Consider the following 16,331-nt stretch of genomic DNA (forward strand, 5'->3'; position numbering starts at 1 on the left):
CTTACATTGTTGGCTGATGCATTATGCTCATTCATTTTTATTTATTTATTTTATTTATTTAACCAGGAGGTCCCATTGAGATCGAAAATGTCTTTAACAAGAGAGACCTGGCCGAGGCAGCAGCCATAAAAACACATTTAAAATGCAACAAATACAACATAAAACACAAGAATCCACAAAAAAAAAAAAACAACTATTCAAACTTAGTGGCCTCTTAAGAAAAACGAGCACGTCATTGTCACCACATTCTTTATGATGTCCTTAAATTCAATGATGGATATAAATGTGTCTAATTGTAGATCTTTTTGTTTCCGAATGTTTCCGGTAATCCATGGTTTCTGGTTGTGGAACAGTTGAACTGTCTCCGCATCCCGACCTCAACAAAGTGTTTTAGAAAATCAAACTGTAAAATTCACCCAACAAACATCTGAAGAGTTTATTTCTAAGTCAATGGATTTATTAGTCGATTAATTGACTCTTTAGACAAAAAAAGACATTTAAAGACGTGGCTATAATCAAGCCTTTGTCTCTATTTCCTGACTTAATACAAACTAAATGATTCACTGAGAAAATAACCAGCAGATAAATTGTTAATTATCATTAATTGCAGCTTGACTGCAGTTATTAATGAGACAAAACTATAATTTTGAGAGAAATGACCAGAAAATGAAGTCAAATCAAATTAATAAAGGTGATGATGATGATGCGGCAAAGTTGACTTTTCCGTTCTGCTGACAGATTTTATTCCACATCAAAGCAGATTAACAAGTACTCAGAAGAAAAGACTAATTTAAATTCAGTGATATATCATTTTAATTGAGCTGATAAAGAAAGTTTACCAGTTTGTTCTGATCAATTAAAGGATTCAAATTCAGATTCAGCATTGATTCTTCACATAGAAAGAAAACACAAAACATTTCAGGAGGCAATGAAATAAAATCAGAAAAAAAAAACCAAAACAAAAATAAATGACCCAAATGAATATATAGAAAAATAAAGTTGTCGCTGTGTTTCCTGGCTCCACTGACGGAGTGAGAGAAGTTTTTCGGACTCAGCAGCCGCAGTAAAAACTGGACACAGGAAGTGAAACGTATAAATATTCTTCATGTGGATGTTTCAGAATAAAGAGTCGGAGTGTTTGTGTCGTGGTGGAGGTGACGGAGGTGTGAACAGTGATGTTGTGTTTAAACAGGCAGACAGGTACAGAGAGTGAGACGGCTCTCACTCTTCATCATCACACCGTCACTTCATCAAATCGTGTCTGTAAGAAACAGTTTTTTATTTTTTTATACAAGTATTTATTTGATTTTTTGAGAATCTTTTTAACTTCGATTTTTGTGATTTTTTTTTTTAAAGTTTTCATATTTAAATTTTCTTACTGCAATAATTTTTTTTGTGTTTTTCTTTTTTACATGTAAGATTTAATTCAGTGGCAGCGACAGGATAAACAGTCTTTCTGTTTTTATTCCTTAGTATTTTCTGTAGTGACAGATGAAACTGATGAAACACATTTGATCTTGTAACGTGCCTTGGAGCTCAATCAGTTGTAATAAATTCCATTGGTATGAACCTTTTCAGTGACGTCTGACTTTTCTTTTGTCTGACTGAACACATCTTGAAACATTTGGAGACGTTTTCAAAGAACCTAAACAACAATTTTGGGTGAATGTGTGTGAAATGAAGCCGCTAATATAAAAACAAGGAGACTGTGTGTTGAATATTTTACAACAGTAAGCGACCTCTATTTACAGAGACTCGAGATATTGATCTTTATTTCATCTGTTTTATATCTGACCAGATTTCAGTTTGAATTTTCTGTTGATACAAACTCAGCTCTTCCTCTGTTATTTTGTTAGTCTCCAGTTTAATATTTATTTCTACACTAACAGAAAACACTGACACATCAGTCACTTATTGATCCAGTTGCTGGTACGTCTGTTTTTGATCGACGTTGAGCTGCTGTCAGTGAGACAAAGAGATTAATCGTGTGAAAATGTCCAGAGACGACTCATAAAAAAGTGACAGAAGCTCTCACCCAGTACAATGTAGATAAAACAGTATTTCACCGTCTTATTGGCTGCCTGTACATGCACCAAATATTCCGATTTTTGCCCTTTTTTTCCAGGGCTGCCCCCGACTAAGAATTTTCCCTGTCGACCAATAGTCATCATCATGGTCCATCAGTGGACTGGTCTCCTGCATGTTTCTGATATGAATGTAATGATTAAATGATATATTGGTGGTTTGAGTTGAAGGTGTGAGAAAGAATAGTATCAGTAACATTGTTAACACTGTGCTACATTACAGAGAAATACAAACTGTACTAATGAACCTTCATTAATATAGGCCTATATTTTATCTACAAGTGCACGTCACACACTGAGCGAGCCGCCTGTTAATGACGCTGTGGGCTAATGGGCATGTAGCTACTTCCATGTTTCAGATGATACGTCATGTTTGTAGTCGACCAATGAAGATGAGTTTACACATCACCTTGGGTTCGTTCCTTCACCTTCTCAAAATGATCCCACACTTTGGATTTCCTGCCCGACATGTTATTAACTAGCCTGCGGAATAACCGCAGGTACCAGCCCTGGAAATTAGGGGCCGCACACATGCTGCGTCTTTGGGCACTGGGTGCTACTCTTGTGCTTTTTTTGTGCCAGCTTTTAAGAGTGCAGCGGCAGGTTGCGCCTGGGGTTGCTAAGCAACCTTAACAAGCATCGTTTCATAGCCAATTTACCTGAAATCCTGAGTGCAGAGCTGATCTCGCATTCAACTTCTGTAGTCTTTTCAAATCCCTGTTTTCTTCCTCAGTCTCCATCAGGCCTGGTCTCCTCTCCAGATACATAAAACACAACATTGCTGTACTATAAGTAAAGATGAATACTCTTAACATAAATCCTTAACAACCCTCTAATGGGCTTTGCTATTGGTTATACCCTTAAGTTCAATGTTTAGTCATTGTTAGAATTGTAATGGTATGAAATCCTGCATTGGTACTCTGTATCGGCAGCTACCTAAATGTAAGTACTTTGGTCTGAAACAAAGTGGTATCCGTGCATCCCTACCCTTTATACCTGTGTACACCTTCCACCACACCACTGGCACCAGTGTGCTGCTTTGAGTCAGAATGAAACAGCAGGCCTGTTATTGGCTGATGGTTACCATGGAGACCACAGCTGCTGGCCGGATTGGTTACTTAATACTTTAACTACTATTTTAAAACCCTATTTGTCCCATTTTAACTGACCTCGCCTTGGTTTTACAGGAGAACTGAAATACACACATTGTGTGTAGTATTTTTACTGTACAAATATAGAAATATATAAGTATTATTGCACAGTAAGCAGTGGTAGTAGTATTAGGAGCAGTGGTAGTGGTAGTTGGTAGTGGTTATAGTAGAAATAGTAGTAGTAGTAGTCATAGCAGCAGCAGTAGTAGTAGTAGTAGTATTACCATTTACAGTATTAGCAGCAGTACAGCATGGTATCTTAATGTAGCAGCAGTGTCCATAGGAATACTATCAGTGGTAATGTCGGTAAAAATCATATAGAAAATATTATGAGTGATACAGTAGCGGTTTTTGCAGTAGTAGTAGTGTAGGTAATAGTACTGGTACCAGAGGTAGTGGTAGTAGCTGTAGTATTATCAATAGTACTCTCAGTCCTCACAGTAGTTTCAGTTTCTTGCTGCATTGCAGATTTTTTCCTTTGAGCAACAACACACACCTGTGTGTGTGTGTGGACAGTGATGGTTAAGGTGCCCTTGGCTCAGTGCAGCAGCTCACAGTGTGCATGCTAATGTGCACACACACACACACACACTGTGGGGACTCCAGGGTGGTTTCTAAGGAGATGCCAAAGTGTGTGTGCACGTGTGTGTGTGTGAGATAGGGAGTGGCAGCAGCAGTGGTAAAGTAAGTAACGGTGTCAATGGAGTTTTTCATTCACTGCAGTTGACAGAAAATAATCGGCAGTATTTCTGTTAATCATTGAATCATTTGAGTCATTATTTAATCAGACTCGTTGGGCTCTGACAGCCTGAGATGAACATGCTATAAACCAGACGATTAAAAAAGTATGACACTGCTACAAAGATGTCCTTTTCATAAACTGGGCTCTCGGTGATGTAGAGAGACACAGATACACAGAGAACAAAGGAAAAAGAAGGTGGCGTTGGCTTTTGTATGAGAGTTTTTCAGCCTCTGTTTTCACTGTGCGGGAAACAGTATGGCGCCCACTTCCTGCTCACAAACTCTCGTATTACAGCCAAACAGGGCACTAAAATATTTTTCTGGATACATTTGAGGTAAGAAAGAGGCCATGCAGTAACAGAATCCTGATTTATATTCGACCAGCACTGCCAAGTTTTACTAACTGAGGGGCAGCTCTGCCTCTCAAACTGCCTCTATACTCTTTGTGTCCATGGTGGCGGCTGTATGATCATGTAGAAGAACAAATGACAAAAATTGCGTTATGTGTCATACACCAGATTTGAGCTGGGAGATGAGCAGGGAGATCTGGGCGCTAGTTAGATGGAGGGAAGTTTAGCACAGTTCATTTATACACACTACCCACATCATTATGATACAAAGCTGGTTGAAAATATCCCTGTACTTGTTATTTAAAATAATCTGCTGATGAATCAATAAAAAAGTAATCATTAGTTTTAGATATTTGGCTCTCCATGAATTCTAAAGGCTCATTTATACTCTCAAACATTGTAAATGTCATTGCCCTCATACTCCCATGTGTCCTTTATGATGGCGCAGACACAGCCAATAGATGGCACTAGAGGGCGGAGTCAAAAGTTGCAGACAGCAACAAACCAGGTGACAGTGGAGGAGGTCATAATCATGTACCTTTAAATGGACGCAGCATTGTGGACTGTCTGTAAGGCTATTAAATAGCAGGGGTGGCAGTAGCTCAGTCCATAGGGACCTGGTGAAGGAACAGAGGGTCACTGGCTCACGTCCCCGTCCAGACCAAATATGGAGTGTGGACTGGTAGCTGGAGGCGCCAGTTCTCCTCCTGGGCACCCCTGAAGTGCCCCGAGCAAGGCATAAAACCCCCAACCGCCCAGGGCGCCTGTCTATGGGCAGCACCCTCGTACTGACATCTCTCCATTTAATGCATGTATAGGTCCTGTGTGTGCATGTGTGTGTATTTCAGGCCTGTGTGTGTATGACAACAGAGTGAAAAAACTGAATGTCCCCTCTGGGATTAATGTAGATGAGGAGTTATTTTCACTATATTGTCAATTCGATCCATTACGACATTATTTAACAGCCTTCATCTCGTCTCCTATGGTCGTATCTTGCTTGAATTACGCTACACTGCCTCCATGATCTCCAGTGGTTCTGCTCTGTTTCATCCATATCTGCGAACTCTCAGAAAATCTGCACAAAGTGAATGCAGAGTACGGACAAAATGATCTGTCTCCGTCTCCATATCTCCACAGCCCCAGACGTTTAATCATCAGCAGTTTAATTCCAGTCTGGAGCCTTTGTCACATGACATGTTTTCATCTCCTCTGTCATATAATCAATAAGTGGATGCAATAAATCAGTTCATCTACTGCAGTCTGAGTTTCAGACATCCAGACTCTGCTTACTTCGTTATTTCACCATCACAGGAAACTGTATACAGCAAGAGGATTCCTGGTTTGAACCCTAGGGTGGAGTTTGCATGTTCTCCCTGTGTCAGCGTGGGTTTCCTCCAGGTGCTCCAGCTTCCTCCCACAGTCCAAAGACATGCAGGTTAATTTGTGACTCTAAATTGTCCGTAGGTGTGAATGTAAGTGTGAATGGTTGTCTGTGTCTATGTGTCAACCCTGTGATAGTCTGGTGACCTGTCCAGGGTGAACCCTGCCTCTCACCCAGGATAAGCTGTCACACAAAATGGATGCATGGATGCAGGAAACTTGTTAGATATGGTGATATGAGACTGGATATGGTCTTAGATTTTGGATATGATAAGTAAGAGTGTCTTCTCCTTGGTTTAAAGGCTGCGTTACAGTGCAGTGATGACTGTTCCAGCTGTTGTATCGCTTGTCTTCACCCACTCAGTCGTTATATTCACAGTACTGATGATGATTGATCAGAAATTTCACTGTAAATATTTTGTGAAATCACGAACAGTCAACCTGACAGCACAGTTGCAATATTGATATCAAGGTATTTGGTTAAAAATAACCTGATATTTATATATAAAATAACATCTGCAGCTGAATAATTATCTTCTGTTACACAGTCGACTCAAATGATCTCACAACGCAGCATCAGCCCCGTCTGTCTGTCTGTCTGTCTGTGCATCACTGCAGTCTGTTTTCCTCCTCCGTTGCCATGCAGGGATGCTACGGTTGCCCTGGTTACCAGCCTCCGGTTGAAAACATCATTTATTCAGGAATGTGCCAAGGAAACAAAGACAGACAGACAGAGAGAGAGAAAACGTGATGATGTATAAAACGTGTGTCTGAATTTTACACAGCGATGTGTCGCTAACGTTCGTGCCAGTAAACCTATTTGAATGTGAGGGGGCAGAGAGCCTGCAGGTGACAGGTGATGAGGTCACAGGTCAGGTGTGTGTGTGTGTGTGTGTGTGTGTGTGTACGTGTACATGTGTGTGTTCCTCCCGCTCGTCATCTCACCGCTTCAACTCCATTTATAGACGATGATGTCAGCACTATCTTTCTCGCAGCATGCTCCCCTCCTCCCCCGCTCTGACACCTCTAGTCAGTATAATGCAGTCTCAACACACCCCCTCTCTCTGTGTGTGTCCCCCCCCCATGTTTCTCTTCCCCTGACAAATGACCCCCCCACCCCCACGCTGCTGCCGCATTCAAACAGAACCAACATGTGCTGTTGTTTCTTTGTCTCGTCAGATTGGTCGTGTCGAGGTCGTCGTACCAACGAACACTGATCACGTTGTGCTCATATATAGGGCACATACTGACTCACGTGTGGGTCCATGTTTGGCTCTAATGGACCCTGTCAGTGGCTCGATTTAGCACATTTAAACCCACGTTTAGTCCACATGTTTTGCATTAACACATGCACAGTGAACAAAAATCCATCCCTGATTCATTTCCTTCAATAGACTGATTGATTAATAAACTGATCACTCTTCAGCTGACACAGAGAGACTTAAGCTTTAATATTCAACTCCACCCGTTACTACAACACTCATCAATTATTAGTACGTAAAGAAGAGGAGAAGCCTTTCTCACCTCCTCCTCCTCCCTCTCCTCTCTGTGAATGGAAGCCTCTCTCCTCTATCAGCATCTCTGCTCTCTGTCACCATGGGAAACCACTGATGTGTTGCCTAGCAACAGCAGCAGCAGAGACTGAGACGGTCTGCAGCAGCTGTATGTGATAGTTTCTGAGCTGCTAAATGACCAAGCAGGAGGTTATAGTGGCGGCCATTTTATCTCCACCCATCACACCTACACACACACACACACACACACACACACACACACATACATACATAAACACACAGACACACGCAGTGGTGTCCTCTGACTGACTCCAGAGGCAGCAGACTGTAGAGAGACGCCAGACGGCTGTTACTAATGGGCTTTTCCTGCTGCGTGTGTGTGTGTGTGTGTGAGACGCAGCTGATGACACACACACCAAATAAAAATCAGAGAGGTTGCACAGTTGACATTTTGTGGAGTAATTAATCATTGTTGTCAGTGGATCGATGAATAAACAGACGCGTGGAGGCTGAGAGTACCTCCACCCTTCTCTCTACTGTTCTCTTCTTTTTGTTATTCAGAGATGACTGGTATCGCAGAGGAGCTCCCAGTGTTTCCACAGCAACCCAGCCAGCTGCAGGAAGTCATCCGCAGTCCTCGACCAGTCACAGTCAGGCGGCAGCGAGGAGAGCCAATGAGACGCTGAGGGAGATGGGACGTTTGAAGGCTGAGATGAAGATGCTGCTTACGGTGAGTTGGTAGAGAAGAAAATTAGAGTACAGCAGTTGAACACAGTCGAGTACAGTAACATCAGGGGGCCCTGGTGTCTGTTTGTTTGTTTGTTTGATGTCTGAATGACTCTCCATCGTCCAACAGCCAGAAGACTCTCTGATAACCATTAGACCTGGACCAGACCACCACCAGGCCCAACAAAATCTGCTTCAGTCCCAAGAATCACACTCCAATCCAAACCATTTACGATCCCAGTCCCAACAATCCAAGTCCCAGTCCAAACAATCCAAGTCCCAGTCCCAACAATCCAAGTCCCAGTCCCAACGATCCCACTCCCAGTCAGAACAATCTCATTCCTTGTCCCAACAATCCAAATCCCAAGAAAACCTGCTCCAGTCCCAACAATCCCACCACCATCCAAACCATTTACAGTCCTCACAATCCCAGTCCCAACAATCCAAATCCCAAGAAAACCTCCTTCAGTCCCAACAATCCAAATCCCATCAAAACCACTTACAATCCTCACAATCCCAGTCCCAAAGATCTCATTCCCAGTTGCAACAGTCCCAGTCTCAAGAATCTCATTCCCAATACCAACAATCCAGATCCCTACAAAACCTGCTTCAGTCCCAACAAAACCACTTAGAATCCTCAGCCCATCAATCTCATTCTCAGTACCAACAATCCAGATCCCAACAATCTCATGCCCCATGCCAGCAAACCGAGCTCCAACAAAACCAGTCTCAATTCCAACAAGTCCAGTCCCAACAAAGTCCGACCCATCAAACCCAGCCCCAGTTGTCCCAGCAGTCCCAGTCTGTGGTGGTCCAGAGGAGGCCTGTGGTCCCGTCCATGTTCGAGGAGGCGGGTCTGGTTCTCCGTCAGGTTCGGCGACAGAAGAAGGTTTTGGAGGAGAACCTGGAGGCTCTGCTGAGAGCCAAAACTGGGGAGGTCCTGAACTGCCAACTGGAGGCAATGGCTGCTAACAGGTAGCTAATGCTAACTTACTGTCCGCTAACTTATGGCTAACATTAACATACTCTATGTTAACCTTATGTGTGCTAACAGGGAGGCAATGCTAGGTAATGCTAAGGTATTAACAGTGACTTACTGCTAAAAGGTAACTAAAAGCTAACTTTATTACTTCTATGGTAGCTTCTAATATTATTTTAAAACGAATGCTAACACTTATATTTTCACTAAGAGGTAGCTGGCTAGCTACCAGTTTGCTATGTGTAGTTAATGCTAACTCTTTAAAGGAAATGAAAGGATAACATTACCCTTTATCTTAACCTTGTCTGCTAACTGTTAGCTAACATTAACTAAAGGACTACTATTGTCTACTATCTTGAGTTAACTTAATGTGTTAATTAAATGTCTATTAAAACATATCTTATATTAACTCTATGTCTGTAAATGTTAGCTAATATTAGCTAAAGGACTGCTAACATGTATCTTGTGTTAACTTTATGTCTGTTAACTGAATGTGTGCTTACATGTAGCTACCTAATGTTTACTTTATGTGTGCTAACAGGTAGGTCTAGCTAATGCTATGTGACTGTACTTATTAAGTAACTAAAGAAGCTAACATTGACTTTATCTTGGTTACAGTAGCTTTTACCGACAGGCAGCTAAAAGTACTTTAAAATCTGCAAAGATGTAGCTAACACTGGAGATAAAGAAGAGATTTGAAATGTGTAAAAAAAAAAAAAATACTTATAGTTAATATAGTTTGAATTGTATTTTTATTTTTTGGCTGTCACCATAAACAGTTAATTATTGAAACACATCAGCAGATACTCAGAGCGCTGTCAGTTCAGAGCTGCAGACAAACAAACACACTCTGTCATAGGTTATGTGTGTGTGTGTGTGTGTGTGTGTGTGTTTGTTTATGATGTTGATTGACAGGCGGCCTCAGAGCGTCCTGCAGGCGGTGATGAGGTGAAACTGAATGCAAACATCACTTTGACTGACAGCTGTCAGACTGAAGAGACGCTGTCAGTTTCCTTTTCTTTAGATTTTCAGTCCTCAGTGATGATGCTTTCATCTCACTGCTGTTTTTTCTCCCCACACAGAACAAACATATCAGGGAGGAACCTCGTACACTCGTATCTGTTAAATGATGTTAAAAGCATCTTTTTAGACCCATAAAATGATGTGTGAATGATGTGCGGATAATATTACATTTTATTTAACGCCATTCCTTTGATTGATGAAGTGTTTATTGTCACCAATAAATGATTGGTTATTTTGGTCAGGGACATGGATAATTCCTGGACAACCACAGCTTGTTATTCAGAGTGTATTAGCTTAGTGGAGAAAGTCGTGTATTAAATTGAACATCCTAACCAGCCACAGGAGAACATGGAGCCTGTCAGCTGTCCGTACAACAGAAACACCACAGAAGAAGACTATGTCAGTAAGTTTGTGTCCTCTGTCCTCTGCAGAGACTGGACAGAAGAGGTTCGGATTAAGAAGACAGTGGACGCCTGGATCAGCACTTTAACCAAGGACATCCAGGTGAGTTCACACCTGTGCTGGAACACCTGTAGCCAGATGCATATAACTGTGTAGATTCAGTGTTCACACAGAGACAGAAACATTCTTTATTTATAAAGCCACACATACGGCTGAATCTGTTTTTTAAATCTAAATCATGTGTCGTTGGGCGCATGAGCACAAGCCTCATGTTCACTCCCACAGTTCACCATAAATGGATGGAGAAATGTCCTTAAAGAGCCGTTTGCATGTCGATAGTCGTACCTGCTCCACTGCTCGTTGCACCTGTCAATGAGAAACATGGCAAAGAGGAAGAAGTGCAGTTTCATCGACTGTGTCGCAGCAGCAATGTCTCCAGCAGAGCAGCTGTCATCACGCACAGCTGTGAATGTTTGTAGCATCTGTACCAACCATTCCTCACATTTCTGCAAACCATCAAAATGTCCATCATCTTAATTATTGATTGATTTCGAGCATTCATGTTGAAACTAACTTTATAAAGCGTAGATGATGAAAATATCCATATTTGATACCATTTTTGATACCACAGGAAAATTGTCATTAAGGGGATAAAATTTCAAATGACTATTAAAAATTATTTTCTTGGTTAATAGCAGAGAACAGCAGACATTATACAGAAAAAAGAGCAGCTGGTAGCTGTGTATCAATACTGCAGAAAATGAGGATTAAAACAGTTCCAAATATTCAGAGTCAATGTGTTTCAATAAAGCAATATTTTGACAACACTACATTTTACACAGCAGCCTAAAAACATAAGAACATTCGCCATGAAATTGACAATCTATGAACACTGTTACCGTCTCTCAATTTAAATTCAGCCACCTCCTCTCACCTGCACATATCTCAGATCAAGTTTGATTGTCTGTTCTCCTTCTTCATCCTTCTCTTGCTTCTTTTTTCTTCTTCTTTGTCCTCCCCTTGTCCTCAGGCTGAGATGTCCTCAGAGGATGCTGCACTGACATCACAGCAGGGGGCTGCAGGGAGCTCCACCCACACAGGTAGGGGGAGGCCAGTGAGCGCGCCCAAAGGAACAGGAAGTAAGAATGTGGCGGGGAGAGGAAGCAGAGGACAGACATCTGGACACAGAGCGGTCAGTCTGGGCTCTGCTCTGATCGATTGATTTCATTGATTTAATCGCTAACGTACAGGTGACGACTCATTGCTGTGATGCCATTGCTCCCAGCTGCAGGGGGCGAAGCCTGACAGAGCCACAGATAGGCTGGTGGAGAGTGACAGGGAATCGTACCTGACTCGTCTGTACGGCAGAGCTCCGTATGAAGGTCTGAGACGAACCCTGAAGAAGAGTCCCTACCTGCGCTTCAGCTCACCTGCCTCGCCGCTCGGCAGGAAGCCACACCCCCGGCTGGTGGAGAGCGTCACAGGTGAGGATGATTGATTTAAACAATAAACACCAGAGAGCAGAACAGTGTTATAAAACATACGGACTCATCTTGTCTCCATCAGGTGTGAAGGTGAAGTCCTGTAAAACTCAGACATGTTTGGCTCCTCCCATCACTCCGTCACCTGCACGACCTCAGCATCATGACATCATCAGGGCCTCCCGCCTGACCTCTGGTGACCCCACTGACCTTTCAGTGATTCCTGCTGACACTTTCTCCGTTCCCATGGCGATCCCTCTGGGTCAGTAAACTAATAAACATCTGCACATTACTGTTTTTAATATAAGTGTCAGTTTATATGAAATAAACGAGAACAACCAGAGCTAACTGTCTGAACATGAAGGACTCCATTATCCAGAAATCCCTGCACGGTAACAGACATTTATGAAATATAGGTCTTTTTAAGATTTCAGTTAGTCCTCTTTGACGTTTATTAGAAATATTAAAATAAAATCTGGCTTAAATGTAACTTTAATAAATAAAGAATGTCTGCTGCTGTTTCTCAGATTGAATTAAACAAAAAGTAAAAAAAAAAACAAAATTGAATAAAAAAAAGTAGCAAATAAAAATGATAAAACGTTACTAAAAATTAAAAATATAAATAATGATAGAAAATAAATATAATAATAATATAATAATAATGCTAATAATAAATTATTTTAAAAATTTTTTTGAAAAAATAAAATCTAAAAAATTCAAACAGTAAAATGTTAAACATGTAAGTTGTCCTTCCCTCAGGTCGTCCCAGGATCGACTCCTCTTCCAGGTGTCTCACTGAGCGTCGACAGGAAGTGACATCACCACCTGCAGCTCTTCCAGAGTCTAGCATGGTTGCTGTGGACGAAGGAGCACCTGAGCTCCAGTCTCAGGTGAGTCTGACTGTGCCTTCCAGTACCCATACTACCATACTACTTAGTATGCCAGAAAAGATTTAGTATGTCCCACTACACAGTATGTCACATGCGGTAAGCAAGCCAGCATGCTTTTCTGGCTTTTCTGACCCACAATCCTTTGCACATTTGAAGGTACGTCACATCGACTGAGCTGCAAACAGATGACAGCTTGACAGAAGCCGTAATGACAGATGACAGCGTGTTCTAGTGACTGATGACCAGTTGTATAATAAAACTTGGCAAGACATTTAGCTCGAAATCCATTTTATTGACACAAACAAATAAAATATTTGGATCTAAACAATATACAAAAAATCATATGTAAGATAAACTCAATATTAAAAACATTCAGAGGTAATACAGCTAACAGCACAGAGCCACATCACTCAGCAGACGCCTGACTAAGATTCTTGTATCAGTGTCCATGAGGAGCGAGCTCAGTTCACTGGAGTCAGGTCCATACTTCTCACAGATATCCTGTGTAAGAAAGCACACAAGTATATGTTCTTCATTTTGTATCAGTCTGACACAAAACCAGCCTGAAAATGAACAAATGTGAAACGACTGCATGAGAGTCGATGGAGCGCAGCAGTTATGATGTCAGACCCTTGTTGTTAAGCAGCGGAAGGCTGTACTCGGTCGCGCTCGGCTGCTGCAAGTCTCTAGTGTGCTTACTCTACGGGCCTTACCTGCATCATCCAGTTAATTGTGTATGCGGCAGTTGAACCATTTTGACTTTATGCACCAGGGGGTGAACAGGGCCCTGTGTTCAGGGCCCAACTGGTCCAGCCACAGGGTCCAGATTCCCCTCAGTCATTAGTTTAAGGTCCACACAGTTTAATATACTCAGCGTCATACTTGCGTTTGTTCATGTCGTCACGCTAGTTTGCTGTCTTTGTTGTGTAGCCGTCCATTCTCTCACTCTACAACAGGAAATGGCGCGTCAACATAAAAGCTTGTGCCAGAAATTCACTGTACTTAAAAATAAAGTGTGTTTTTTACAAACTCAAGCGAGTCATTTGTGGTCCATTCAGAACGGACCCATGACCCACTTTTGGATCATGACCCACCAGTTGGGAACCACTGATGGGTGGAATGCACCGTGAATCCTCAGGCCAGTCTGTATGAAGTGCTGCTGGCGCCCCCTGCAGGCTGCTCAGCTCATCACAGCCAAACTGCTTGTCATACTGAGGTTGCCATGGTTACCTCCTCTTCCAGAACAGGTCTGATTGGTTCACACTGAGGCCTTTAAAGAAGTTTCTGTTTGAATCAATACACCTCACACTGAGTGAATACACTGAAGATGAACAAACTGATCACATCTGGTTGCTAAGCAACAGCATCAGCTTAAACCTGAAGATGTAAACTGTTGTAAAAAGTGTGACACAAAAAGACCTGTCCGCCTGTGATGATTACAGTTTTTTTCTTTAATTAGTTTTAGTCTTAGTCTGTCTAACAGTGTAGATCATTTTCATGGACTGTTCACATTTATTTGTTTCTGCTTTATTTTTCTAGTTTCACTGAAACTGTGAAATAAAGTTGCATGAAAAACCTCAGAGGAATCAGGAGGTCAGAGGTCACTGACAGGTGTGTTTGTGTTGACAGGAGGAGCAACAGGATGCAGGTGAAGTTCCTCCTCCTCCTCCTCCTCCTCCTCCTGCTGACATCATCGAGAAGAAGAGTGAAGAAGAGGAGAATGAAGAGGACGTTTTCCCTGGAACTGACTTTCTGTCTGTTGCTGACATTGCCCAGGTAACCATCACCTTCCCCCTCCTCCTCCTCCTCCTGGTGTATGTGTCTGAACTGCTGTGAGTGTGTGAAGCAGCTGCAGTCCCACAGCTCCTCCTGCTGGAGACAAACAGACATACAGCCTGTCTATCAGTCAGCATAATAACTCTGTATTCCACCTGGAAGTCCAAACTGGAGCAGGTCACTGCCTCAGGTGTTATTGATCCTCTTTTTATTGATTCAGTTCATCAGTTGGTGTCATTTATTGATTTAAAGGTCCAATGTGTAGGATTTAGGGGGATATATAGGCAGAAATGGAATATAATATAATAAGTATGTTTTCTTTAGTGTACGATCACCTGAAAGTAAGAATTGTTGTGTTTTTATGACCTTAGAATGAGACGTTTATATCGCCATAGAGAGCGGGTCCTCATCCATCGCCATGTTGTACCGCTGTGTTTCTACAGTAGCCCAGAACAACCAAAGTAGACCAAACGCTGGCTCTAGATAGGGACATTCACATTATTTAATCAGCTAATGTAGTTAGCCGCCCCTCCACAACAAGCAGCATTGAAAAACACAGACTTTTTTTTTAAGCATGAAACTGCTTTATTCCGTGTTTTTACCAATTTAAATCAACTGGTCTGTCTGTCTGGTCCAAAACCTGCATTACTAATGACAGTATAGCACCAGTGTCTTTGTGTTCACCCTGTGTATGTGAGTGGAGAGCTTGCTACCTTCTACAATCTGTCTTAGCTTTTTCAGCCTTGTAAATGTATGAATAAACATCTTTGTTAAATGCCACAATCATGGAAACACTTTCAGTCCATCAGCCCCAAATAAGCTAGCTGGCCCACTGGCAGTTAGTGCTCACTGCTGTGGGTGTGTGCTTTGTGCCAGTGTTAGCTGGCTGTCACTGTGCAGCGGCTTGTTCTTTCCCTCAGCTCCTTCAGTGAACATGACCCAAGCACATCAGAGCAGAGATTACTGCTTATTTCTTAACAGTTTTGGTACCTAATGTTATATAGGCTACTTGGCAATTTTTTTTAATCATTTAAATTTGGCTGGGTGGTTAATAACACACTTTCCTGTGATGTGACAAACTCAGAGTACATATTTGTCTTTTATTTACCCACACTTCAAAATAACACTTGTCTCTGCTATCCTCTTCATCCTCTTGTTCTTCAGCAGGAGGAGGTGAGTGTTGTGGGTGAGGAGGCGCTGGAGTTGGACGGAGGTCCGTCTCCCCCTCCGGTCCTGTATCAGGGTCCAGTCTTCCCTCCACAGGCGCCCCCTGCCCTCCCTGCCCAGGATCAAGGCTCCATCCCGGGCCTCAACCCGCAGACAGACGCCCTGGAGAACCGTCTGGTGGAATGGTGAGAAACCAGTCTGAACTGGTCTGACACTGACAGAGGTGGTGTTAGACTTTCTTGTTATTTTGACAGACAGGGTTGTGAAAATTCTGTCATACTGTATTATTGGTAGTCATTTTAACTTGTAAAATATTAACGTGACCTCTGACGTTGTGTTTGTGATGTGTCAGGGTGGAGCAGCAGCTCATGTCCAGGATGATCTCAGAGATGTACCGCCCCCCTCTCTCTGACCCCGCCCAGAACGACTCCACAGACCAATCAGAGTCCAGGAAGCAGAGCGTCACCTCAGATATCGGTGAGCAGACGGGCCGAAGGATCAGTCAGAGCATGGTGTTTGGTTCTCATCATCATCAGACTTCATGAGCATGTGTTTGTGTGTGTGAGTTATGCAGGACTTTTATTTGTAACTGAGTATTAATACTTTTACTGAAGTAAAGTATCTGAGTACTTCTTCCACAGCTGCTGTCCGTTGTGTGAAGAGTTAT

The 16,331-nt window shown here is 42.3% G+C and overlaps 1 protein-coding gene across 4 annotated transcripts in view; it reads left to right on the forward strand.

Annotated features, from left to right (window-relative positions):
* Positions 1-16,331, forward strand: part of kiaa0586 (KIAA0586 ortholog) — a 42,032-nt gene that overhangs the window by 15,345 nt on the left and 10,356 nt on the right. For 3 of the 4 annotated variants that reach the window (XM_033642626.2, XM_033642627.2, XM_033642628.2), the window contains exons 10-19: positions 7,782-7,950; positions 8,077-8,921; positions 10,380-10,452; positions 11,381-11,542; positions 11,636-11,834; positions 11,917-12,093; positions 12,591-12,721; positions 14,351-14,497; positions 15,662-15,849; positions 16,017-16,141. In XM_033642626.2, coding sequence (XP_033498517.2) covers positions 7,782-7,950; positions 8,077-8,921; positions 10,380-10,452; positions 11,381-11,542; positions 11,636-11,834; positions 11,917-12,093; positions 12,591-12,721; positions 14,351-14,497; positions 15,662-15,849; positions 16,017-16,141 — 2,216 coding nt within the window. The remainder of the gene's footprint in view (positions 1-7,781; positions 7,951-8,076; positions 8,922-10,379; positions 10,453-11,380; positions 11,543-11,635; positions 11,835-11,916; positions 12,094-12,590; positions 12,722-14,350; positions 14,498-15,661; positions 15,850-16,016; positions 16,142-16,331) is intronic. The other variant, XM_033642629.2, reaches the window with a different exon arrangement.

The sequence above is a fragment of the Epinephelus lanceolatus genome, chromosome 15 (assembly GCF_041903045.1).
Source record: "Epinephelus lanceolatus isolate andai-2023 chromosome 15, ASM4190304v1, whole genome shotgun sequence".
Classification (NCBI taxonomy): domain Eukaryota; kingdom Metazoa; phylum Chordata; class Actinopteri; order Perciformes; family Serranidae; genus Epinephelus; species Epinephelus lanceolatus.